Source organism: Morone saxatilis, unplaced genomic scaffold (genome assembly GCF_004916995.1).
Source record: "Morone saxatilis isolate NCDOM2014 unplaced genomic scaffold, NCSU_SB_2.0 Contig9, whole genome shotgun sequence".
Lineage (NCBI taxonomy): Eukaryota > Metazoa > Chordata > Actinopteri > Moronidae > Morone > Morone saxatilis.
In genome coordinates, this window is record NW_023340268.1 from 13,567,144 (window position 1) to 13,594,045 (window position 26,902).

At 41.1% G+C, this 26,902-nt stretch overlaps 1 protein-coding gene across 3 annotated transcripts in view; it reads left to right on the top strand.

The window, feature by feature from the left end:
• Window positions 1-12,251: 12,251 nt before the first annotated feature.
• snx13 (sorting nexin 13) overlaps window positions 12,252-26,902 on the top strand; it is a 23,946-nt gene continuing 9,295 nt past the window's right edge. Inside the window, exons 1-7 of one of the 3 annotated variants that reach the window (XM_035681252.1) lie at window positions 12,252-12,410; window positions 22,237-22,349; window positions 22,458-22,560; window positions 22,750-22,839; window positions 26,078-26,199; window positions 26,323-26,441; window positions 26,669-26,773. In XM_035681252.1, the coding sequence (XP_035537145.1) occupies window positions 12,399-12,410; window positions 22,237-22,349; window positions 22,458-22,560; window positions 22,750-22,839; window positions 26,078-26,199; window positions 26,323-26,441; window positions 26,669-26,773 (664 nt within the window). In that variant the 5' untranslated portion in view covers window positions 12,252-12,398. Of the gene's footprint in view, window positions 12,411-12,552; window positions 12,743-22,236; window positions 22,350-22,457; window positions 22,561-22,749; window positions 22,840-26,077; window positions 26,200-26,322; window positions 26,442-26,668; window positions 26,774-26,902 lie in introns of those variants that run through there. The other 2 variants (XM_035681253.1, XM_035681251.1) reach the window with 2 other exon arrangements.

Consider the following 26,902-nt stretch of genomic DNA (forward strand, 5'->3'; position numbering starts at 1 on the left):
GGGGGGGGGTCAAAAGCAAACATCTCATACCCTTGGCTTATTCTGTAGTGATTTCTTGAGCTCAGGGATCTGGGAAAGCCATAATTAGCTGGTGGTCTGTTTGAAGAGGGTGAATGTGGAGCTGTGGGAGGCATGCATGATATTCCCAGATGTCCTCTGAGCCACAGGTCAGCATGGGAGTCTCCTGCAGGTGCTGCAGCAGCTACCTCAAGAGCCCTGACAGTGTTGGATACAGGTTATAATGCAAACTGAATAAATGATAAAGACTAGACCAGTATGATGTAACTGAAAACTGACTTTACACAGTGGAATTTTAATGCAGTTGTTCAATCATCACTCCTAAATATTCCAAATTATTTAAGAATATTTGTCGTTTGATTGATTTTGTTGGTTCAAGTTGCACTTAAATGAAGATGCATTGTGGCACAAAACTTATTTAACTTAAATAGTATGCATGAAGTACCTCTAGAGCAAACATAAAGATATCTTCATCTGGGACATCCAAGTCTGCGTAGACATAAATCTTCTGTTAATTAGAGGCTCATGGGAAATAAGTCTTCTTGGGCAAAATAACAGTCTAATCACTTAGCCTATTGAGCTTCCTGCAAAAAATATCTCACTAAATATATAACAATACAAATATCAATACATTTTCTGGAATAAAATAGGTCCTTAGATGTATTTGGGGAGGGTAGGACTAGATAAGACCAGAACAAAAGGATTAGATTGGACCCTATTGCCTTTACTTGCCTGAAACCCAAAAGTTTGCATCCATTAAATGTCCTTAAATGTCCAATAATATATGCTTAAGGACTACTATACCACATGTCATGTCTGCTATGATATACTGTGAGGTTCCTAAAGGAATAGGCACTTACCGGAGTACTACAGTAATATCAGTTGGACATATCATAGATGAAAGACACAGAGGTCAATACAAACACCTCATAGTGCGTTACATATCTCTCCATGGGGTTGTTGAGGGATGATAATGGGAGTGTTTATGCATCACGGGTTGCGTGCGGAAGGTAAAGCCATCAGCTTTGACCCGAGGCCCTCACCAGCCACTGGGGGGAATCGATTCCCACCCTTAGATCACCGTGGCCGTGTTATCTTAAACTTGAGGCTGTTGCTCTGACACGGAGGAATGTCACCTCTGAGACTTCGAAAGACACACGCACACACACATATAGGTTATACACACTCAGAGGGAGATTTCTCACGGCTACCAAACAGGGAAATACATTCCACAGAGAGAGACAGAGAGGGGGAAGAGGGCTCCTGCCCCCCCTCTTTGATGTTTGAAGGTAATGGGATGACCGCTTGTTATCAGTCTGAAGGCATCTGGCTCTTTGGATTTAAGTGTGGTATGATAGACTCTTTGATGACTGACACACACTCTCTCTCGCTCATTAATCAAAGTTAATATCTCCTTGCTTTGCTTTCCTTAAACTGATCTAAAAGTCAAAGGTGCAGGCCTGTGTGTCTTTTAATAATGCCAGGGGCTGTAAAAAAGGGTTTTCTCACTTCAGCAGGCCCACACTGTTGTTTGTTTGGTTGTTTAAACACTCTGGCAGAGACCTACCTGTCTTACCTCTTTCAGCTTTCTGTCTCCCTTACTTCCATCCCTTTCTGAAGTTCCCCATTATGGAGTAACAAGAGCTGGTTTACATTAACCCTCAACACCACAAAAAGACATGGGGGGAGAGGAAGTTGGACTCGCACACACGCACACAGAATGAGAGACTAGATTTGCAAGTCTGGTTTCCATTAGAGCTAATTACCTGTGTTTCATCTCAACCTGAAGCACTTGTATGTGTGTGTGTGTGTGTGTGTGTTTGTGTGTGTGTGTGTAGATGTAAGTGTGCTAGAGTCACTTTTTATTTGTGATCTGCTGCTTTTACTCATGGATCTCAAATCAAAACAATCACACCTGAGGACATTCTCTGAACTGAAATGATGCTATGCATATCACCTCAACCCCTGTCTCCACCCACCACTGGTGGAATAAACTATGATAGTGAACTGGGAGAAGATAGACCACAGATGCTAATTCGTTTTTTTGTATATAGCAGAAATTGTGAACATATTTAGATTATTGATTGAAGAGACCATTCCAGATTTTTCTGCCTTTTAGTCTATAATGTGCATGAATTCTTCGATCACCTTATAGTAGTCACCTCATCAGTTCGATGTGATGCTATATAGAAACAAACAATGCAGAAACATATTTTGTTTAGTTTACACTCACAACACTGTCAAATGCTTTCTTTATTATTCCATTTATCTGTCTATTTTTTATGAAATTGGTATGTGGAGCACTTCAAGGTCAAACTGGCTCTATGTGTATAACTTTAAAACGGCCAATTTTACACATGAGCTTATGAGGAGAAATACTAAGCCTGTGAAATCAGTTGTAAAATATCTTTTGTAGCTGTGGAGGGAGCTCTCCAAAATAAAAATAAAAATAAAAAAAACAACCCTGATGATGTAATTATTTTTTTGTTGGACACATTTCTTATCCACCAGCCTACATTAAAAAGTAGGGGTGTGGGGTTTGAAAGAAGTGGGCATTTGGGAGGCAGAAAGGTCTAATGAAAGATGCAACAGAGTTACATAATGGAAATTGCAGGAGCCAGCATATACTAGGGACTAAAAGTTAGGATATGTCTCCACTGCATCATCTAAAAAAAAAATCTCCAACCTGTGAGCCAAACAATGTTATGGAAACACAGTACTAAATTATCTGAGTGCCTCTTTAATGACACGTGTTTAATCCTGGTGAAGCGCTTCTTTAGGCTCCAAATATTGTATTGCAAGTAATATGGGGAGTACTTTGCAGTGTTAAAAGTATTTTGAAAAATAGAGTGAGGGACTTTGTTCAAGCAAGCAGGAAGGAAGAGAGTGACAGAGGAGTGACAGAAAGGAAGTCGGGGCAAAAACTGGCCCAGTAACATAATGAGCACTCACACACAAACATTCCCTGAGGACGATGCCAACTGCACCCATCAGTCCTGACCTGTGACCCCTCAAACTGACCCTGTCCCCAGATTACAGCGACCCCCAGCTGGACCACGAGCCACCACATTCACAAAGTACCCACTCAGTTCACAGATTCTTCAGATAGATGGGTGGAGGAGTTACACAAAGATGGAGTATGGATTGTGGAGAACTCGCAAGGAAGAATAAATGTCTGATTGAAGGAGTGAGTTTGAAAATGAAGGACAAACAAGTGAGGAAAAGGAGAAAGAAAAGGGGGCAGGAAGAAGAGAGCGAACTTACACGAATCCTCTCAGCGCTCTTGCCCCGAGGCTGTTTATCTTGCAGATTGAGTTAAGCACAAGCCCCTTATAATGCTCCACATACCAGACAATATCACAGTGACCCCTGCTTTACGAATATAAACATATGCGCTTTATCAAAGGCCAGTACGGCTCATTCAAACACATAGGCTCTTTCTCCTAACTTAATTTGCCTCAAACCTATACAAAGTTCCTTTATTGAGTTGGAGCTGTTTGAATGTCTAATTTTGGCTTAAAATAGGGAGCTTTAGGGGGGTCTGTTGATCGAGATTGGAGGGGGTTTCTCCATGTTTACCTTATGAAACCACACTGGTCTCTTATCATGCATAGATGGACTATCGCTATGGATAAGACCAGAGGTCACGCACAACACACTGTGTGTTATTTCTATAGAGAGAGGGCATTGTTTGACTCAACATAGGTCCATTCACAATGATGAGAGTGCGGCATTCAATGGGGAAATGTATGTTTCCTTGTTGTGTTAATAGTAGAGAGGATTGTCCTGACTCTGCCCAGAGATTCGTCTCATAACACATACAAACACACCACCAGCACACCACACACACACACACCACACACACCACAGACACACACAGACATACACAAACACTCAGAGTGTTGCATCATCCTGGATTATATGAAGTTTTCAAGGTTTTCTGTTGAAAGCAATAACCAAAGCACAGCCATAGTTTACTGGTGTTCTGAGGGCCTCTGCATGAGCGAGTATGCACACACAGACACACACACACACACCACACACACACACATACACACAAGGGTAAAGTGAGGGATGACTTGGCAGTGAGAGCAACTCCAGCCTCGGTGTTGGTCTGGGGGGAGCTGTGCTGGGAGAGAAATAGACGTTGAAATCTGTAGCCTTCTCTCTGGTGTTCACTTTAGGGTGGTCTCTTTCTTTCTACACCTTCTTTATTTCTCCCTCCTCTGTATTTCTCTCCTTACTTTGAGGTGGTCGGTTTCTGTCTTTCCACCTCTCTCTTTCTCCCTCTTTCCCATCCCAAAATCCCCCCCTTCCCCTCCCCTTCATCTCTCCTTTTATCTATCGTATAATCTCCTTTGTCTGTTTAATATTTCGCCTCTCTCATTTCCTCTTCTTCTTCAAACTCCCTCCCTCTCTCCCCTTTTTGTTTACCTCCACACACAAATATACAATAACACTCATCATGCCTCACTATGTACTCCATGCCGTTCACCAAAAGTGTGTGTGCAGTGCCGGAGAGAGTGAGGGTACTTTAAGAGAGAAGGAAAACCCCGCCGAGACAAAGAGAAAGATGCCGGGACTGTAAGAAAACAAAGTCTTGCTGATGCAGTGATTATCGCCAGCCAGCACTTTTCTAGCCAATTGTGCTCTGAATCAGTGTGTGTGTGTCTGTGTTTTTTTTAACTTCACAAAAAGTTTAATATTAGAGCATTATTTTGCTTTTCTGGCTGTTGTTTCTCTGTCTGTGTCTCACTTACTTCTTTCTCTCGGAAGGTTGTGTGATTTTATAAGCCTGGCGTTTGGTGTCACATGAACCACTTGCATGTTTTTTTTCAGGTCCTGTAAAACAGGCCTAAATGCGCCATAATTCTCTTATTCTCCCTAGCTGCTTGGTGAGGGTTAGTGCCAACTTCCAAAGTCAGACACACATACACACACAAACTGAAGTTATGGCACACAACTGACAGGAAAAGTGTAAAGTAACACCACCTATTTCAAAAAAGAGGCAAAAGGTCTTGTTGAGACCAAAAGCACATATAAATGCAAAGGAGGACACATTAACTAAGAGCTGGTGTGAGAGAGAGAGAAGTGTGTGTATGTGTGTGTGTGTGTTTGTGTTTGTGTGTTTCCAGCAAACTAGTCTCAAGAAATGATAGCATAGTAAAAAGCCAGGCGCCTGCATTACAACAGGGCAAAATAGTGTGTGTGTATGTGTGTGTGTGTGTGTGTGTGTGTGTGTGCGTGCACTTGTATGCATGCGTGTGTGAGCACATGCACGTGTTTGAGTTATAAATAGTTGGATCATCTGGAGTGCATTAGAGGTACAGTGTTTAAGTGAACAGGTCCGCTACCTGCAGCCACAGAAACCTCAGAACAGACACTGCCAAGCCCAAAGCTGGACACACGCACACACAGTGGCTTCAGGATAAGCATAAGGTTATTAGTAAGGCCACCACAGGCGAATCAACTGTGCTATTATGGGGTGAATTTAATGGAAGGGGAAGCATAATGTCTGAACAAGGTTGTTTAGCTTAGAACTGCCCATACACCGCTTCCCAAGGCCACACACGAACAACACCTGCATGCACTAATGCACGAATCCACACACAAATATGTGGGGGAGGTTATCTACTGAAATAATACAGGTGGCATTACCCAGATGAGTTAAAAGCCTACAAAACCCTTATCATTTAAAATTCTGCTTTCTACACTATGTGCACTTTGTTATAGGTCCAGTGTGTAAAATTTAGGAGGATCTACTGGCAGAAATGGGAATATAATATTCATAGGTACGTTTTCATTAGTGTATAATCACCTGAAAATAGGAGTTGCTGCGTTTTTGTTACCTCAGAATGAGACATTTTTATTTAAAGAAGGGGTACGTCATCATCCACTGAGTCCGCCATGTTAAACCGCCATGTTTCTACAGTAGCCCTGAATAGAAAAACTTAACAGTGACTCTTGAAAGGGCCCTTTTTGCGTTTTTTTAGAGTTTTGTGGACACCATAATTTCTGCTACATGTTAAGAAGGCTGAGCTGTACTGTGCAAACTGCAACCACTAAATCCTGCACACTCGTCCTTTTAATGTGTTACCTGTATTTGTGTAAAATGGCTGTTCAGCCAATATGAATTGTTTTATTTTTATATTTTACAAAATCTGGCTTTCACTGCATCTTCTTTCCAAGTTTGCCACAAACCTAAGGTCCTTAAAATCAGAAGTTGGTGCAGGAAGTGGACCCTCCCCCCATAGCCCATTTACACTCACACACACTGAAACCTGAGCCACAGGAAGTGGTCCTGCGCAGCATCATGTCAGGGCACACAAATTATTCACCATTTGAAAAATGCACCTTTTTCTCCTCTCCTATATTTTTCCTCCTCCTTCTCCCCCTTCAACTCCCACCTTGTCTTCTTCTCTCCATTTATTGTTTTCATTTCAGGTCCTCCAGAGAGAAACAGTCAAGGAGACAAAAAGCTCTGCTACCTGCGTTATCTCAAAATGAGCTGTATTCATACTCAAAACGAGCTGCTGCTGCGGTTGCACAGGCCCCAAAATTCCGGGAAATATTCTCCTGTGGTGTTCCCTGAAGACTTGTGGTATTCCTGCCCACAGTATCCCCACAACGCTTTTGTGGAATTTCCTAAATGGATGAAAAGCCGGTTTATTTGAACTCTTTTGAAAACTTAAACATAAATCTTCCTTATCTCTACATGGCTGTATTATTTTACTGTATAAACCCTACTGTGAAAAGGCTGAGGGAAAGAATAAAAAGGACAATTTGTGCTGGTTTTATGAGAATAGAATGAATAAACAATAAAACTGCCCAGTTTAACACATAATGTGGATGATTAACAGTGAAAAACCTCCTTCCAGTGACCTCACCAGCAAGTTTACTTCCTATAGGCAAGTCCATGAGTATAGTTTACAATAATATTTGATCTATGGATTAACTGAAGTGGGACCAATGGGATGAAACTAAGGCAAAACCTTCTTTTTAAAAAGTTCACTTCTGATATTAATCACACTCATGCTTGTTGTGCTTTTACTGTCTTAACCTTCCCAACCCTAATCAATGAGATCTTTGACAGTGGAAGTACAAACTGTTCACTTAAAGTCCATGTTAATCATAATGACACATCTACACAACTTAGATTTGATGGTGAACAAATTATGTCTGCTATCATTTGTTGAACTGACAAAAACTCGAAATTGCCAGCAATTTGCAATCTTTTATCCATGCCTTCCATTGTCATGTTGAGAAGACTGTTGCAGGAATTAAATGAGCTAGATAAAATAATCGAGTCCATGAAAAGACACCGAAGAAACTAAATTGCCATTGCAAATACTGCTACAATGATTGGTTATATTTGGTTACATGCTTATTGGTAGAACTTTAAGCGCTTTATAGACAAAACCCTGTTAGTCCCTCATGGTCATTACAGAACTTGCATTACTGTTCTGATATACCTGCAGTTGCCGTGGCTCAGATGTAGTGCGGGTCATTCATAAATCCTAGGATCTTATTTTGATCCCTGATTCCTGCTACCCACATGTCAAAGCATCCTTGAGCAAATAAGAGACACTTAAACTGCTTTTTGCACACAAGGTCTAAAACTCTGTGTAAATGGAGTCAATAATTGCTTAAAAGAAAAGCGCTAAATGCAGACCTCTTTCATAGCTAACACATTGACTTTCAGGCATCAGCAGAATTAAAGTCCTTCTACCTGCTGTTTTTCTTCTTACTTCTTTCTCTCACTTTTATAATGCACGGTGGTTAGTGTGCAACACTCTCGGGACCTCTGTGCAGTACTGTTATGTAATTGTGGGGTCTGCTGTCTATACTGAAGAGTCATGTGGCTTGTTATTCTGTCTTTGTGCAATGTCACACCAAATGTTATTCACTGAGAAATATGTTCCCCACAAGGACAGTAAACTATCCAGCTTATGTTGTGCATGTGTGACTGTGGTTAGTACCGGACCACAGGGATGTAGGCTACACACAGCACTAAAATGACACAGATGTTGTGCACCAGGAAGTGTCCACTCTCCTCCTCCTGCCAGGGCTGTGACTCTGTGGATTATGTGGAGGTCAGGGGGGAGAAGGTTGTGTTAAGTGGAGTTTGGAAGAGCAGCGGCCAAACACACTTTCCCCTCAGGCGAGTGGTCCAAGGACAATTGAGGGCATACACACACACTCAGCATCATGCACACATTCACATATCCGCAAAACGGTTGATTCTGGAGTAAATACCCATTAATACCCACAGTGCCTTGGGCTACCTGGCCCACTGGCCTACCCTGGTGACCCTTGTTACCGGGGTGATTAGATATTGGGAGCCCTCATCTGCAAACATTTAGCCAGTGTCACCCCTAATCTACCTTCTGTCACCCTGCTACCACAGGCTCAGTACCAACACACACAAACATGCAACACACTGGACACACATTGTGCCACATAATTAATGACTGACAAATTAATCTTCTCTCTTCTGTCAGGTGAAAACATTGATCTGTTTTTATAAGTTAAAGTGACATTCTGCCTAAAATATCTTTTAAGTATCAAACTCTTAACCAAGGTGGCGGTAAAAAGTTTATAGTTTCCTCCTAGAGAGAAAAGTGGTTGTAGTCAGCCTGAATTCAGTGGATTCCTCTGAAACCACTCCACCAGAATACTCCACCTCTCCACTCTCTGTATGTTCCAAAACAATTATATTCCTGCCAAAATATGGCTACAGACACACCTTTTATTGGTTGAGGTCTTTGTTGAAATTGAGATCTTTGTCAGAACAATGTCGCAATACAAAAGTAGTGCAAAAGCCCCATGTCTCTCTAATCAAAAGATACATTTTGAGTGTCTCATTTGAATTTTATGCTTTATGGGTTTAGAAAATCCTCCCAAAATCCTAAAAAGCAATGTGCCAGGCTGAAAGTAAAGCTCCAAACAAAGATAATGTACCTATAACACGCATTTCCTTTGTCATTAAATTTCCATTGGCCATCACATTCCGCCTCCTGACCTCTGAACTATGACACATAGGTCTTCTTCCTTCAGGCCAAACCAGCATGGACACTGCGCCTCAGGCCGCCCATTGGCTTACTAAGCAGAGCACGAGAGTGTCGTACGTCTCCAAATAAATCAACTCATTTAAATCACTAATAAATTTTGACTTTTTAAGCGGCTCACTTGACATATGGTAATCAGAGAAACGCAAACATGTTAATATTATGTCTTACTTATAAAGCAGGGGAAAATGAGTACCGTCTTAGTATTCACCACAACCGTTCAAGTGTTGGCTACAAATTACCTATTGTGATACTAGATTAGGGACACACAGTCTCTTTGGCCAAAGTCTTTCTCATTATGTGATGGAGCAGGTAAGACATACACACCAGGAACACCCCAGTCTAGTCATATTTGGCATGAGGGAGAGCACAGTACCACAGATAAGAAAATATTGTATTCTATCCATGACAAAAGTACAGGTACAGTTTTTCCAAGTCTATCTTAAAGCAATAGTCAGGTGCCCATATGAACACTAAGAGAGGTTTTGCTTGCTGTGATCATTCCTCCTGCTCATGCTAGCCAGTTAAAGATCACTTCCTAAAGCAATTTCAGTATAAGTGATGAAGGACAAAACCCCACTTCTGGAAGGTAACAAAAAGAAAGGTATTTTTAAAGGCTATACAGACTGCTGAAGCCTTCTTTAAGCTTCAAATACACTTTTGAAACTATTTTTGCACAGAAAGAGGACTGTGTCCTTTTGCCCCCCACCGCGTACACTGAATATGCTTGAGGAAAGGATCCGTTGGCCAGTATGAAAAGAAACTGTTTCACTGTATGGGCTGACTGTTGTTTTAAGACAGACTGGAAAAATTGTAAACCTCTGCTGACCAGACCTGTAAAGCAATACTCATCCAAGCTGGTTATCAGCTTGAATTCAGTCAATTACAACCACAAACATATAAATGTCTCAAACCACTCAACATAGCAAATACTCACCTAAATGCGGCTTAATGCTTCCAGAAGATAGGGTGACAGGGCAAGGAGGAATCAATATGTGGCCTATATGTGACAGTCTTACTATTTCCATGTTGTCTTCTACCATGTGGATGGTTTTTATTGCTTGCATTAATGGTCTCTATATATAGGTATTCTCCCCTTCAAATCTTCTCACTTTGCACCTCAACTTCCCCTCTCCCTCTTATCTTATGTATGTGAATCATTGTTGTGCTTTTGCACTCTTTTTCAAAGGGATTGTTGGATGCTTGCGAAACCATGTGTACTGTACTGTGATTGGCATGCACTACATAATTTATTTGAGACATTCCATTTATACTTCTTTTTAGAGTATCCACCCTCTAATGTGAGTTTGTGGATGGATTGATAGTGACCTCTAGGGGTAAAGAGTGCTAGGAACACTGCATGCTAGGAGCTGTTCTAAAAACACTGCATTACCTGTCTTTGGAGACCTTTTGAGAAAGTGCAATACAGAGGTTTGAACTGAAGACATTGCATTAAGGAAAATGTCTTTTTTTTATTATCTCGAAAGCCAGACATGTGGCACATTGATTATCACACCTGCAAAACAGGTTGATCAGCATGCCTCTGTTATCTTATTTCCTGTGTGTGGTAAATCATTCCAACCAAACCTGTATGCAAAAACACAAATGAGCATATCAGTTGTTTTGCTCATAAACTGTGGGAATAAACTCTACTATTAAAACTTACCTGTGTGTTTAGGAGTGTGTGACAGGCCAACAGAGAAAGAAGCAGAAAGTCAGAGTGAAACAGAGACACAAGAAACATGAGAAGATCGGAGAGGTCTCTTTTGTGTGTGTTATAAAAATGGGCAACCTTGTGAGTGCGCTCCACTCTCCTGGACATGGAGGGGCCAGAGACTTTTTTCTGCTTCACCCTTGTCTGCTGTGTGACCCAGCTGGGGCTCTGTCCACCTGGAGACAGGTATCATGAATCAGAACAACACAGAGATCTCTTGTAGCTAACAATCTTTTTCAGTCACTCTGGGACTCTTTTGTCTCTCCCTCTTTGTGTTTCTCCCCACCTTACTCTCCCTTTGCCAGGACACGTAAGCTATAGCTTGTGTTAATGAAGGTGCCACTAGGGCAATGAATTATGCACCAGGTTTGCAGGTAGCCACTGGTCAACCATGTGATCTGACTGCACGCTGGTCTTTCTTGTGCACTCTTCTAATAATGCACTTTCCAGTTCCAGGAAGACGCCAGTTGTAGCTTTTTGGTAAAGACATAGATGTAGCTTTCTATGAAATCACTGTTAAATAGGGCTACAAGTTACATTCTGTGATAAAACCTATATTGGTATTAATTATTTGGTACCAGATTTTTTTTTTCACCGTGGTAAACCTGAATACGAGATATTTGACAATGGGGAAATGTTGTTATCATATTTGGTTCAGTCATGAGTCTTGATTGTCATTGCATTTGGGCCTTTTTTCCTCTTTATTGAGCACAGAACACACACAAATACAGAAAACAAAACAATGATACATGCAATAGGCTATGATAGAACATGGTGTACACAAAAGGCCATACATTTGATTTAAAAAAATAAAGTGGTTTAATCATTCCTATAAGGTTTTACAGTGCTACATTCTTTCAAAATAAGGTGTTTATATTTATCTTAAGCAGAATACATAAACATCCGACAAGTCAGGGCATTGGCTTATTGAAGTTGCTATATCTATATATTTAAAAGAAACTCACAGTGAAGGAATTTTACTGAAGGACCTGAGTTTATTTTGAGTTTCCTTTTATCAGAAATCTGAATCAGAATCAGGTCTATTATGTAAATAGGTTTCTGCATACAGGGAATTTGCCATGGTATTTGGGTGCATAATAAACATAGTAAGAGGAAATAAAAAAAGTAGTACTACACAAGGCAAGAAATGGGAAAATGGGAAATCATTTACAATACAAATATGAAAAATATATATAAAAAATATGGGAAATATCCCATATCTTTAAAACGAAGTGTGCAAATATCTACAGAACAGGTGCAATGGTTCAGTAAATGCTTCCCTGTGATAAACCTGGGTGAGATATATCATAAATAGTTAAAACATCCCTGTATTTAGGTCAGTAAATCGTGATTACAGCTGCATTTGTGTCTGTCAGTCAGTCACGGGTGTGTTTTTGCGTCATCGCTCTGCAGCCAATGGCGTGGCGGCGTCCAGAAACGGGGCATCCAACACATAAACCTTGCAAACATGGCGACGCTCCGAAGAGAGTACGGAGATTGGAAATACGACCGTTTTTAACCGAGAAAACAACCTCATCCTCGCATGTTACAATGTGGTGGGGTTAGCCAGAGCCACCGCACGCACAGCCTTTTAGACGATGTTTGCAGAGGTAAGTTAGCGCCGTGTATCGTGACAGTAGTCCTGTTTTCCAGTGATAGACAGGGCTAGTTAGCTCGTAGCTGCTAGCGCTTATCGTCAGCCCCGCAGGTAAACACACAGCCCGGCAGGGAGAGGACGCCACACCGCCCCTGTGTCTCCACAAAGGCGGTCGGCTATAAGTGGCAGTCAGCCCGGGATTACACCGGTACCGCTAATGAGCTTATATATCCGCACTGTCAACACCGGGCACGAATTAGCTCGACACAGGCAATGTCTGTAGTATGCGTTTAGATTATGAGTAACGTCCCTCAACAACGAATTCCTCCATCACAACAAATACAGGTGAGCTGGGCGTTAGCTGTTTGGCTAGAAGGATTATAACCTAATGTCAAAGGCGGAAGAAAGTTGTCTTGTTGGTATCAGCACGGTTGTGGACGACTGCTTACAGAAGTGTTTTCTGTGTAGTTAGCTGACATTTGTGTTGGTTACAAGAATATTAAGCGGCGACAGCCTGTTTGCTATTGTGGCGTTTTTCCTTCTCCTTATACTTTTATTTCAGGGAAAGTGTGACACATGTGTACACACAGCTGTCCGATGGAGATGTGTCCAGTTGCAATTCAGTAGCCAGACTGTCAGTCAGCGTAGCTCCCATCTCTTGTCAGACACAAACAACCAGGGCTAACACAGGTTTGCCTTAAATATTAATATTGTTGGTGGTCAGTGGTTCTACAGATTACGCCCTTTTCTTTTAGTGTCTTGTCATTTTGCTCCAGTTCTCACGTGATGCAGTTTCTCAATGTATGCTGTGTAACTGACTTGATATGGACAGATTGTTGACCGTAACTTCTGCTGACAAGCAAACTGCATTGTGCACCTTACCTGAGTGGCAGGTGACCTAACCACATCCAGGCACCTCTCCAGCAGTTTAAGTACAGGTTTAGCCTCAGTAATGAGGCTTTAGCCACTGCACTATTCTGAATGTCTGACAGGGAGTGCTGGTTTCTGTGTAATGTGCAGTCAGGTAGTTTAGCAGTTCTTTGCAAAATGTGTCTCCCTGCTAACCTTTAGTCTGAAGTGAATTATGGGTGTGCATCGGAGCCTCCTGTGATTAGTGTTGGCTTCACACACCGGCTTTAATGACATCTTTATGATGGGTTTAAGATATAAAGTGATGTCCGGGATACATCAGCAGATGTAGCAACTCACTCGCAGCTTTACATCACCATTGTCATCATTATCATGCAAGATCTTTCATAGGAGGCTGTTGCAACTCTGCTGATAATGAGCCACTAGCTGTAGTCCATTCGACTACCTTCTGACCACATTACCTCCTAGGTCTTGTCTCAGACTTTCAGTAAAAGTGTATTTATTATAGTCAGTTATTTGCTTTCTGTCTTGGTATCCACCTGTAACCCCACACTATATTATAATTTGTGTCATTTGACTTTAAATGCACGTTTGCACAGTAATTTTGTCATTCAAATGTCGTTTTGTAGTTCTGTTGCACATTTGATGTTATGATCAAGTTTGGCCGTAGACATTGGCATTGATTTTCTTTCTCTCTCGCTCTGAGTACTCCCTTTGAGCAAATGGCTCAGCTACAGAGCTTGCTGAATACACCTTTGTGTACAGAGTTAGTTTGTTGTAGGAGGATGTGAGTGCATTGTGTGTTCATCCACACAAAGTTATCCCAGTGCCTTTCACCCCTGGCTAAATCTCATTAAGGAGTCTTAATCAAAGCTTGGTGGACATTAAGGCCAGCACGCTGTCACATCAGGCCTGCTTGTGATCTAGTACACCTCTCCCTCCTTCCTTCAGTCAGCAGAAGTAGTTGTTTACCAAACTGGCAGACATCTTTCAATAATTAAGTGTAATTAAGTGTATCCAGAGGTATCCACAGTGTGTCCATCATCAGACTCGTGTCACCGGATATGTTAGGATTTTGCTTTATTGTGTATCTGTTTTATCATGTGACAGACTGCTACACCTGCTGAACTAAAAACAAAAACGTAATTTGGGGCAACAGAGGTGATGCAGATGCTAGCGATTGCAGAGGCCGAGGTTCAATTCCCAGTATGTGAGACTCTGGCTTGTTTGTGTGTTCTAGTTGGTGGGATGCTGCTGGACTGTTTGGGATCTTTGGGTAAATAGTATAAACCTCCAGATATGACCTCCTTGAGATGCTTCTCACTGGAGGGTGAAAAGAAGTGTCAGGGAACTGTCTGACTTCATCCTCCTCAGGGTAACAGTGCAGTTAGCAGTGTCAGACTACAGCTAAAGGGAGCTGGCCATACCAAATTGGACAGAAAAATAGGGGAATATAGTAGATTGCTAATTGGTACCTCACCTTGGTCACAGACTCTTGTTGCGGTGATGCAACTGGGTGACAAATCAAAGGAGAAAACAATACTAGTGTCTTAGTAAGTTGTTGGGCCACCACAAACTGCCAGAAAAGCATCAGTGCTCCTTTGTGTAGATTGTGCAAATGTCTCAAGAGAGAGATAAACACAATTCTTTTTATGTTCCTCCACTCATCCATTCAGGTTTTTTCTTTAATTTGTCACCCATAATACACATACTCACATGTATCCATGACCCCTTCAGAAAGTCTAGTACTTTCCTGTGCAGTCACATCTCTTTTCTCTTTTATTTGTTGTCATTTAGATTTTTTATTGCAGTCACATTTCTCTTTAGTTACAGCTGTCCACCTGTGATCTGATCATCAAAGATGCAGTACAGTGCAAAATGCCAAGGCCAAAGATTATAGTCTGCTCAGGGTGTTGATCATAAACCTTCCTTTCACTCTCTTATCTCCACTGTACACCTACTATGAAGGGATGTTGGTGCTAAGGACATAGCGTGTAAATATACTCTCACTTGTTATATTTTAACCTGCACTTCAGTTCCGTGTGAGGTTAAGTGCTCTGTGATTACAAAAGAGCAGGTTACCCAATTATCGCTGGTTGTCTTTTTTCAAGTGAGAAGTGCTTCGTTCATCATGAGCTTGTTGACCTGTTGAAGAGTGGATCGCGTCGGTCTTGTTTGCCCTCCTGCTGTACTCGTTAATCTAGTTAAGTTAATGATAGCTGAAGGCTTGTCAGTGTTGTGATTGCACAGCACAGGTTTTCAGTTAGCAAGAAGCTAGGTTTGCCCACTATATGTGCTCTGCTGACTGTTTGTCCGCGTGGGCCATCAGCAGCGGGAGACTGACCACCTTCAGATGACAGAATAGGTTAGTCATGCCGGTGAGATTTCAGCCAACCTCTGGACACTGAGGTGGTGCATTCAGCAAAAATCAGCGTTTCGATTCAATTTTCTTATCTGTTAGTGAAATTATTACAGCCTCACCTCTTTCACAGTCAGAAATATGTTGCTATCACTTTCCATATGTAAAAAACAAAATGGGTAGATGTGCCACCAAAAGGGAAACCCGTATTGGACCCAGGTATCACTTCAATTTGAGTTGAGTGTTTTTAAGGAACAGACTGATTAGACAAAAACAACAAAGTGTGAAAGAATCTCAATTTCAGTTCTCATGTTTAAGTGGATAACAACATGAGACATTGTTCTTGTCCTGTCTGTAAATTAATCATCATTACTGGTGCAATTTTTTAATAGCACAGTTTCACTTCTATGTCCTTTTCATTCTAGAGACTTGATCCTAAGGCTAATATCGTTTCTATTACGGTGGTCCTGGTGGATTAGCCCAGCAGAATCAGCCCCACTCACTTTCACTCCCTCCCAGGCATTAACCCTGGATCTCCCACTGGAGAGCTTTAATGGGCTGAGTTAACCTCTCTCCCAATGACCACACTGGTCGTGGTTGCAGCTAAGCCCTTGTGGACTGCATGGGTCAAAAAATAGAAATATCCACCCTTGAGCTGAGCCACACGTGTGTCTGGGTATGTAGAGGGTAGCATATCAGGGAAATGGTTATCTCCGAGACACTGATAAGAGGCTGCGTGTGCATGTCTGAATGTGCCCGGAGACAAGGACGTCCAGTAGTTGAGCGTCTATGTGGCAGTGCTTTTAAACCTTTAGATGACGTACACAGTTCAAATTGCTACTAGTCGTTGTAAGTTTGTGTTTGAGAGAGAGAGCAAGACAGAGTAGGGTTGGGCGAGCGATTGAATATTGGTGATTGGCTGTGACCATTGCCAGTTGTTTGTTTTTTTGCGGCAGTACACACACTGAGCCAAGGACTGAGTGAGAGGAAAAACCAACTGTAGAGCCCGAGAATGTTCACATCGATCTCTGTGACTTAGGGGTTTATTGTGACCAGTTTGACGACTGATTTACAGCGGCTACGACCAGGACCGCTCCCACGATGAAGACACAGAGGGGAAAGGAGCGAGAGGGACGTCGGGGCATCAGAGAGGCAGCGACAACGTGTAGGGCCAGAATATTTGTCTGTGTGACGCAGCACGCACAAATGTGTCAGTGTATCAGAAAACCCAGATTTCTAGGCTGACAATACTCAGATAATATACCCAAGGAAATATGTGTACAATATAGCCAAATGTCATGTATGTTCTTCAAAATTAACGGGGGTAACAGCTATGACTATGTAATGTCAAATACGTATATGTATTGAGCTGCAGAGAAATCGCTGAAATGAGCACGATAACCGGCCCGGCCCGGCCCGTACTGTCTTGTAATACCACTTGTGCCTAAAGAGGCAATAGTGAGTAACTGTAGCATCCAGTCTGCCCTCAGTCTGACATTAGGAACGAAGAAGTGGAGAACCGAGCGGAGCGGAAGGAAAGAGCTGCTGCCGACAGACAGCGGCCGAGGCCGGGGTCCAGCCTGGGAGCAGCCCGTGGTAGCTCTAAGGAAAGATTGACCCAGGGGCCGAGCCGGAGCCACGCCAGATTCAGCTCTGATCCGAAGCCACTTGTCGGTGGGACTTTTAGCAGAACATCTTATCACTGAGGCTGGGCGATCAGCTGTATTAAATAAGTACATTTGTATGTTTGTGAGCAACAGACACAAGGAAATGCGTGTCTATCTGCATGCACAGACGTCTTATTCAGAGAAGTATTGTTACACCCACGTTCATGTGTGTCTGGTTTGCGTGAGGAATTCGCCTAGATGTTTAGATGTGTGTTCCCGATGGGCTTTGGTGTTAATCACTGGAACAGATGGTTCATGTTTAAAACCCTGTGTAAGCTGTAATGACTCAAGAGTGTCGGTTATCATCTGTCCTACAGAGCCAAGCCTCCGCAGCCTCATCACACAGCCCTCCTGATAGCCTCCACATTCGCCACTGCTCACTGGCACCATTGACGTCAGACCGGACTTACGTTACCCATCTGAACTAAATTCAAATACTTTCCCAGGGAATGATTGCCTTTAGTAGGATGGACTCGGACAGTATTTCTTTCATGTTGGAAAATTGCCTTCGCACAGAGAAAAAGGCTACTTTTCCTGATACTACTGTTGTAACAGTGTAAACGGTTTGTTTTATTCAACTGATATAGGAATTCAGCACTTAAACTACCCCAGCATGTATATTTACAAAAACACTTGGAGGAAACACTGTGTGCAGTTTGTTCTGGCAAGCACAAACCCGGCCCACATCCACCACATCTTGAAATAACTGAAATGTTTTTCCAAATAATTTAGATAGCTCTGACTGGTATCTCTGGCAATGTGCTCTTGGATCTGTCTGTGTTATTCACTAGAGAGGTTCAATAAGCAGTTGCTGCTTCAGGTTAACCCACAGTTATCAGACTTTATTACCACAGTGTTATCGTGTGTGTGTGTGTATAAGTTAGCATGTCGCTAAGGCAGGGTGGTAATAAATGTGTGATGACTGCAGTGAGCAGCTGCAAGCTTCTGAACAGTAAAACAACTTCCTTCTCTGTGATTACTGTGTGGGTGAACGGTAAACAGAGTAGATGTGTTATTACAGGTCAATCTGTTCATTGAGGTTTGCATTAAAGTCAATGGCGACAATAGTGGCTAACATATGGTGTTATGTTAGCAGTGTTACAGTTGGCTTGGAAGAGTTCATTTAAGAACAAAGTTTGCTCTGTTAATAGCATTCCTTTGTATTTCTACCACTCCTAGCTCAACTGTAATAGTAGTTCTCTTCTTTGACCCGCTTCATTCTCCTAACCCTGCTATTAGTGACTTTGTCGCAGCCAGTCGTGACTTGAGAAAGAGCGGTAGTCTAGCCAGTTTGGACACATTCTGCGGCCCAGACATTAGTCTGTTCACATGCACTCATGACACTTGGTTTGGCAGTTTTTTGCTGTAGCCTGATTCCTTGAACTTTATGTTGTTATGTGTCCATAAGAATCTCAGTTTTCCTAATATGGGTAAAGGATTCGGAGAAACTCGGTGGATACATTTCTGCTGGGAAGCCTGATCTTGCTCATGGAGCTTATATTCTAGGTTTTTGTTTTTAATTAGCGGTGCACCCTTTAATCCAAAATATTTTTTCTATTTACTGGAAATACTGAAACTGATGGTTTGCAATGTCATACATAACTAATAGAGTTAAAATAAGTCAGCCTTGGTTCAAAATATGGTCGGGGTAGGGGAAGAGAACTCATTACTGATGAGTTACATGTTGGGTTTTAGAGGAATTGCAGCACATGTGAACATGCTCTATTTCCTGCCTGAACCTGATTTATCCCCTAACCAGATTTATAAATGAATTGTCTGTCTGTCTGCTGTGCGTCACATACTCCAAGGCGTGCTCAGAGATGCTATCGTTATATTAATGTAATGACACATACGTTTAAAACCAGTTCTGCTGTCTTTTCTCAGCCTACGCTCTAACAAAACTCTTACAATGAGTAAATAAAGTCGGGGGTCAGTGTGTTCTCACTCACTGCCATCGGCATCAGGTTTGAATTTTGTTAAAGTGTGTGTGCTGTGTGTAATTAGCTGGTCTTAAGCTGGTGTGTTGACTGCGTTGTTAAAAGCAGATTTGCAAGATCTGAACTGGAGCCAATCAAGCCATTTTTTTAATTGACTTGTATCCTCTTTATAAAGCCTGATCCAATAGAGATCTTCTGTCCATTGTAACCCATCATGCTCTGCATACACCATGGAGCACCATGAACAAAAGTGGTTTGAATAGAGATATCCATACTGACATGGACTGTCGTCAGAACAACTACCAATGTCACACTAAAGCCATTAATGACAAATTAAAAGTATGTTTTTGTGGACAATATCATATCGTTATAATACTTTTATTAAAGTTTACAGAATTCAGCTAACATGACTAAATATAACACAAATTAACCTTTAATCTCTGCCTCGTCCGTGAACATAATTTCTGCCTGAGTCACGTTAGATAGATTTTCATTGGCAACAATGAAAGACGTTCATTGTTTAACAATGAAGACGGCAACTCCCATTATCCCACTCTTCTTCACGACATCATCAAACTACATCTTTCATTTTTGTTTTGATGTGAGAGACCCCTTAGCGGCAGAAATGACATGTAATACGTTCAGTCAGTGCCTTCAAATAGAATAAAGTAGATATATTTGGCATTTAGTCTTTGTCTGCATATTAAAATATATTTCTTTGTAGTACTTTTATTACAGTGCGTTAAGTTTATTACAAAGTCCAGAACATTTACATGCATTTACCTAAGAGAGGAAATACTATATGTCTATTCATTTTCATAACATGATGGACCTTCCTATGCATGCATTTCCTACATTCAGGATACCTGCGTCATGCTGTACCGTGTTCACTGCCATAATCTGAGCAGTTGGTGTCCTCCTTTTGCTACTGATACTTGGAGTGAGCAGATACTCAATATTAAATGACCCAGATTGGGGATGAAAACAAAAGAAAACTTCATCAGTACGTCGCAGTCATGAGGCATGCATGTAAACTTTGGCAGGAGCTCAGCACTGCCTAGATTTTTATAGGATGATAAAACTGATGTTGAACAAAACATGTACTGACTTTAGTAAAATGGTAATGGCAAACCTGAATTTTCTGATGCATTCTTTTACTAATAGATTTTGGAGTTGCATGTTAGTAGAGCCACATGTTGCACTTATTCACAAATGTCTGTTATACTGACCATATTCCTAAACAGTGGTTTGCTTAGCATTGATTCTCAATATAGTCTCCCTGTGAGTTTGTGGTGATTCTTTACATTGTTCGTTGGCTGGCCCATGTTTCTTAATGCAACACAGTTGGCCAGTCTAATGTATGTCATCCGATTGTCCATAGCTGGCCCGGGCCAAAGAGAACAATGTCCCAGTGTCCTGAGGAAGCTCGGCCTGTCCCTATCTGGCTCCTTTAGTGGAGCTGCTTATCTAAGGAACTCTAGTATGAATGTAGGTCAGCCTAAGATCATCGCTGCTGATCATCATGTCAAGTGGCTATCTGATGGCACCACGATCAGAGTGTGATGTTTAATACCGTGTGTGACTCATTCAACCACCTTTTGTGTAGATAACTGCATTTTTCACGTTACCTCATGACACTGGATATACTGTATTATAGTACTTTGCTAAGATTTGCATGGCCTAGTTCCATTAGTCCAGCTTGCACCTGTGGTGATGAAACTGTTTGTAAATGAACTCAAAGCGAGTTTGCCGGTTCTGTACTGCAGTTTCTTCAGTGGTTTTCTCAGTGTGCTTCACTGAGAGAAAACCACAGAATTACGTGCTTTTGATGTCATGGGTAACCATTATTCAAGAAGCTGCATGGGAACAGTTTATTTTGTGCTATGTAATGTGAAAGCATCAGCAGTCATGATGGAGGTCACTTCCAGTTTAAAAAACCCTCAGCTTGCATTGAGCTGACCTCAGTGAGTTTTAGTCCTGTTGTCTATGCTCATGCCATGTGTTGAGAGGCTGAAAGTAACACTTAAGTTTTTTTATAATTGCATCTGTAGCCTTGGTGTAGTATGGCACTGAGGAAAAAGCAGAGCTACTACAGTAACCTATGTGGAAAACTGTCTGGGACACAGAGTCGCTAGCTGGAAACGAGAGCTTGGTTTCCTGCACTGACAATAACAGGAAAGCCATAGGATGTGACACACGAGTAGTCTCACACACACATACCTCTGAAGTCTCTTACAATACAGCACACCACACAGTGTGAGTCTTTTTAAATAATCTTTTCCTGTGCTGACATCTAAAGTGTAGAATAGGTTTTTTCTGCTCTGTGTATGACCTCATTGTACAGTACAATTGTTTAATCATCTAATTTAGTCTTTAGTATTGGAGTGCTGCTGATTTATGGTTATTTTTCCTTCACAATGGAGTGAGCAGTTGAGCCCAAACTGTTTTATGTGGGGAATTTATGAGGGGGCTGAGAAGAACATTAGAGTTTGGATCTGTTTACCGGGTACAGTACACACAATTTCACCAGCCGCGTTTGTTTAAAAACAACCCTTAAAGGTATATGAAATAAAATGTCTTTAAACGCAAGACCTATGTTATATATTTTGTTGAGTTGAGTACCCAAATATTTCCAGCAATGTTCAAACCCCGAGGTATCTGTATTTTATTCAAGTTTTCCTATTTGCCTTCAGCTAACATGACTAAAGATGAATGAACATTTTACTGACTTCTGCCTGAGTCATGTTAGATAGACCTCATCTAACTACATCTTTTATTATTGTTTTGATGTGAGAGACCCCCTAGCGACAGAAATGACATATTTTACATAAAATCAGTGCTTTAAAACATGAATACACTATATCTAGTCTTTGTCCGTCAATGATAGAAACTGTACATTTCTCGATCAATCAGGCATTATGGATAGTTTTTCCAGTGATTTTCAAACTGGTTAAAGTATAAGCTGAAGTACAGAGAGTTTTTAACTTGTGTTTGTTTGTTTTTCAGGCCAGTCTGTCCATCTGGGGATGGGGGGGTCTTGGAGTCGTGCTGTTCCTTGTCACCTTTGGACCCTTTGCCATATTCTACCTGGCCTTTTATATCTTTTGCTTCATTGGAGGGTGAGCAGGAAGCCCTTCATATAGTCTTTACACACTCTTTCACATCTTTGTGCAGGAGCCTGACAGATTCGTTTCGGTTGTTCTCTCATTCTCACTTCTGTTTTCCAGGGGCTTTGCGGTCACTCTGCTCTATGGAAAGATCAATTCAGAGAAACACCTGGAAAAGTGCGAGCACTCTTACTTGCCACCCACACAAATTGGTATACTGAAGGTAAAAGCATGCTTAAACACACACACACATTTTGACCTCGCCTACGCAAACAAATTAATTAGTTATTAATAAAAGTTCTTTTGTTGGTGAAGTCTGCTTGCCAGTTAGCGTGCAGATTATTCAAGTTTTGATTGATTTGATTGCTCACAATTCACTATGTCTTTCTGTATTTCTTTTTGTCTCCTTCAGACATTGGATGAGATGAAGTTGGAGTTGAAGCCTATAAAGATTGACAGGAGACTGACTGGCTCCAGTTTCATAGATGAACCACTACAACAGGTGGGTGTGTGTTTGTGTGTGTTTGTGTGTGTTTGTGTGTGTTTGTGTGTGTTTGTGTGTGTGTGTGTGTGTGTGTGTGTTATGTATGTGACTTCCTGTGCATTTGGCACCTGTGTCAGCATTTGTACCTTTGACATTCAAGTTAGGGAAACACTGAATTTTCATGACAAGCGATTTAAAAAAAGATAAGACTCATGATCAATGTTCTGTCTTATAATTTTATACATTCCTTTTTAGTATTTCTTGCCCCTTTTGTATGCTATCATCAGCTCAGCAAAAACTAATTTACACTCAGTTGCCAGTTTAATCTAATGCAGCAGTCCTGCAATAAATCATCCCTTTATGAAGGTCATGATGTTCCCTTTCTGTGTTTAAACTGTTTAGAGGAGGTGTTAATGATCATTTTGGGGGCTGCAGGCTGTGGTGCTGTTGAACTGTATGAGCTGTATGGGATCAACTGTGAAAGGTAGTCTTTACTTTTGCTTTAAAGTTCCCACTTTACACTAGACATAGCTATGAAGTGCCATAGCTGAGTGATTGCTCATAAAAAGCATTGCTCTGGTGATAATAATGGGACAACAGCTCAGGAGAAGCCAACAGAAGATAACAGGATTAGGACAAATACTAACACTCCAGACTTTTTGGACACTGGCCCACTTATGTCACTGTCTGGCCCATCAGCTGGTCCAGGTCAGAAAACTCCAAGGCCTCAAGCGGTAAAGTAGTCATCACTGTCAAACACTGCATGACCCATTAAAGCCTCAGTGTCTCACATACACAGGAAGGTGGGTCCTTGTTTTTTGGGTCACTGGATCAGTCTTGAGCAGGATGTCTGTCAGCTGATAAATGTGGCAAACAATGCATTTTTTCCAACAAATGAAAATATGATCAACCAAAAACTGGAAAAATAAGACAATAATAACTAAATGAGATAATAGCCTAATTATAATACTGACAAAATATGTTGCTGGCACACACATAGAGAAATTCTCCATCTTGACTTAGTACTGAATGAATTTCAGTTCTGCTTCTATCACTTCTGTCACCTATTACTGGTACGTCATCTTCACACAAATTGTTCCACGTTGGTTAATTTCTTATTGTTGTCCTCATGCTGGTATATGATCTCTGTAAGAATTACTACTTTCTCTCTAGACATAAAAGAACTGGTTGTTCATTTTACATTTTTATGTTGTGCGGTACATACAGGTTTGTATTTATGACCAGCACTAGTCCCTAAAAAAATACATATTCATTTCTATTAATTGAATAGTTAAGTAATGTAGAATTTTTTTTAAGTCATGTAAGAAGATAATATGCTTATGTGGCCTTCTGAAATCTTATCTGACATACTGCCCAGAAGATAACTTGTCTGTCCTAATAGAAAGTGGAACTGAAAGTTTCTGTACTGTTAAACTGTCAGTGTCTCACCAACACTCTTTTCATCATGTGGCTTTAAATAATAGGAGAAGACTGCTGTAGTGCTGAGATGTAATATTGTCCCTTTCTGGCTGCTGGTAATAGACTCATCTTTTCTGCTTAAGGCATTCGTAAATAGATCATCTAAATGATGGTTAGGCTGTCCGTCAGCATTTCAAACAGAGAGGGTGAGCTTAGTGGCTTTTGTCTGCCGGTCACAGTTTTTTTTTTCCACCCTTTCCTGTGGTTACAACACTTACAAGCTTTTAGCATGTTGTCCTCAGTAACGCAGCGTGGCCGGCAGAGTTAAGTGCATACACAGCAGTTTGCGATGGTCAGATGACACTGGATGCTTTACTGTGGTGCTTCTGTTCACCCATCCTCCCTGGTAAACGCACACTAATCATTTTAGCATGGCTAAAATGACATCATGTAAACTTGCGCCATGTTCTCTGAAAGACATTTGTGGTCTTGATTTTTCTGGCACTTTCTCTTTGTTTCTTTTCTTACATGTCCTTAATTTAAAAAAACAGAATTCTCCCTCTGCAGCTCATACAGTGTTAGCATCAGTGTTGGGCAACTTACTGAAAATTTGTAATTAGTTACAGTGAGTAGTTACATCTTTCAAAAATCTGCTTCAATTCTCTTATTAAATTCACACAGAGTGTCGGCTATATTATTTTTAGCGTTGCTGTGGGACGGCTAACTTATTTCGTTATTAATACTCCGGACCATCGGAGGGCAGCAACAACTAGCATTCCCACCTGCTGCACTTTTTGTCTTGGTTGAGGAGGGTCCAGCTGTGGCCTTACAGAAACTACAAAACCACACTCATTACCATCATTTGTTAGCACTGAAGGCAGTAAAGCAGCCTCGCCTCCTCCAAAACCTGCCCATGTTTAACGCAAGGTTTCCGAGGCTAAGGAATAACATAGACCAGAGTAGATCAAAAATGAATCGAAAATGTTCTTAAAGAGAGCAATTTAGCAAGTATTAAGCAAAGAAATAAGGACAACCTAGTCTATGCGTTTGAGCCTCAACAATATATGACTTTTAGCTTAAATAATGTGGTCTAATCAATGAGGGTTAGGGTTAGTTAAAAGATAACTGAGGTAGACAAAATTATTAGAAAAAATAAATACAAACGTTTGTATTTTACCAACTATTAAGCAGATATAATGTGGATAAACTATTTCACCACTCCTCATGCCTAAACCTAACCAACTAGCCAATCATAGACAGAGTAGGATGGATCTTTGCGAAATACAGGTGGGAAGAAGTTTTCAGGTGTAGTTGGTCTTAGTTAGTAGACAGGAGGATTTATTAGAAAAAGACCAACACAGATGTAACCGAGCTTTGCTACAGTATTTAGTTTATAAATAATTATATTTGATGACAAAGCAACATATCAACATATTCATCAACATACTTTATGAACAAAGCAAGTTCACATTCCCTAAATTGGAATTACAGTAATGCGTTACTTCCATCACTGATCGGCATACTGACAGTAAGATTGATTCTGATGTACTGGCTTGATTTAATCCTACTTCTCTGTATGCTGTATGTATATATAACAGAGCACCACTAAATGATTGATTTACCCGGGTTTCTTAGGGCCTAATAGCCAAGTAATCCGTTCTCTGGATGTTTATACTAGAGTGTTTTCAGAGAAGACTTATTGGCCCATCTCGCATTCATTTTGTGTAGCATTTAATTTACTCATCTGTTTACTTTCCACCCCGCTCAGTCCAGATCATTGGGGCTTGTCTTTATCAATTTTTTTTTTTTTTTTTTTTTTTTTTTTTTATCTCTGTAGGTAATCCAGTTTGCTCTGAGAGACTACATCCAATACTGGTACTACACTCTGAGCGAGGATGAGTCCTTCTTATTGGAGATCAGACAGACGCTGCAGAATGCCCTCGTCCAGTTCTCTACAAAGTACATAGATGCACATGCATTTTCTGTCTTAATATTGAATGTGTTCTGAATGTTCATTTACTTTCATTTTTCAGTTGTCTTCATTATTTGTGTGTGTGTGTGTGTGTGTGCTTATGTTTCAAGGTCCAAAGAGGTGGACTGGCAGCCTTACTTTACCACTCGCCTGGTGGACGACTTTGCCACCCATTTACGTGTCTTTAGAAAAGCCCAGGATCGCCTCGCGGACAGAGAGGACAAACAAAGTAAGCAGACACATTCATACACACTTGCTTTCTAACACACAGTAGTCATTAGCATGTTTGGCATTTCTCCTAAGTTGGTTCAGCTTGTCTTTAACAATGACAGTGTTTATGTAGTTTGGTGAACATGGGGAAATAGGATTACAATTGTGGTGCAAAATTTTTTGATAAAGTTTTATTTAGTCACATGAATTTTGACATTAGTGGTGATGGTCTGAATGTCTGAACAGGGGACATAACAGAGGAGCTGGTGGACTCCTTCTTTGAGGCCGAGGTGGAGATGGAGAGGAAGATTTGTCGAGATGTAGTGTGCACTTCAAACAAGGATGAAGAAGGTTAACACATTTCTGCAACGCGTCTAGCAGTACATTTCACACTGTCATGAAGGACTTTCCCACAAACGTGTTGCCGTTTGATGCTGCAGCTTGTAAAAACTAAACGTGTGTGTCTGTGTGTGTGTGTGT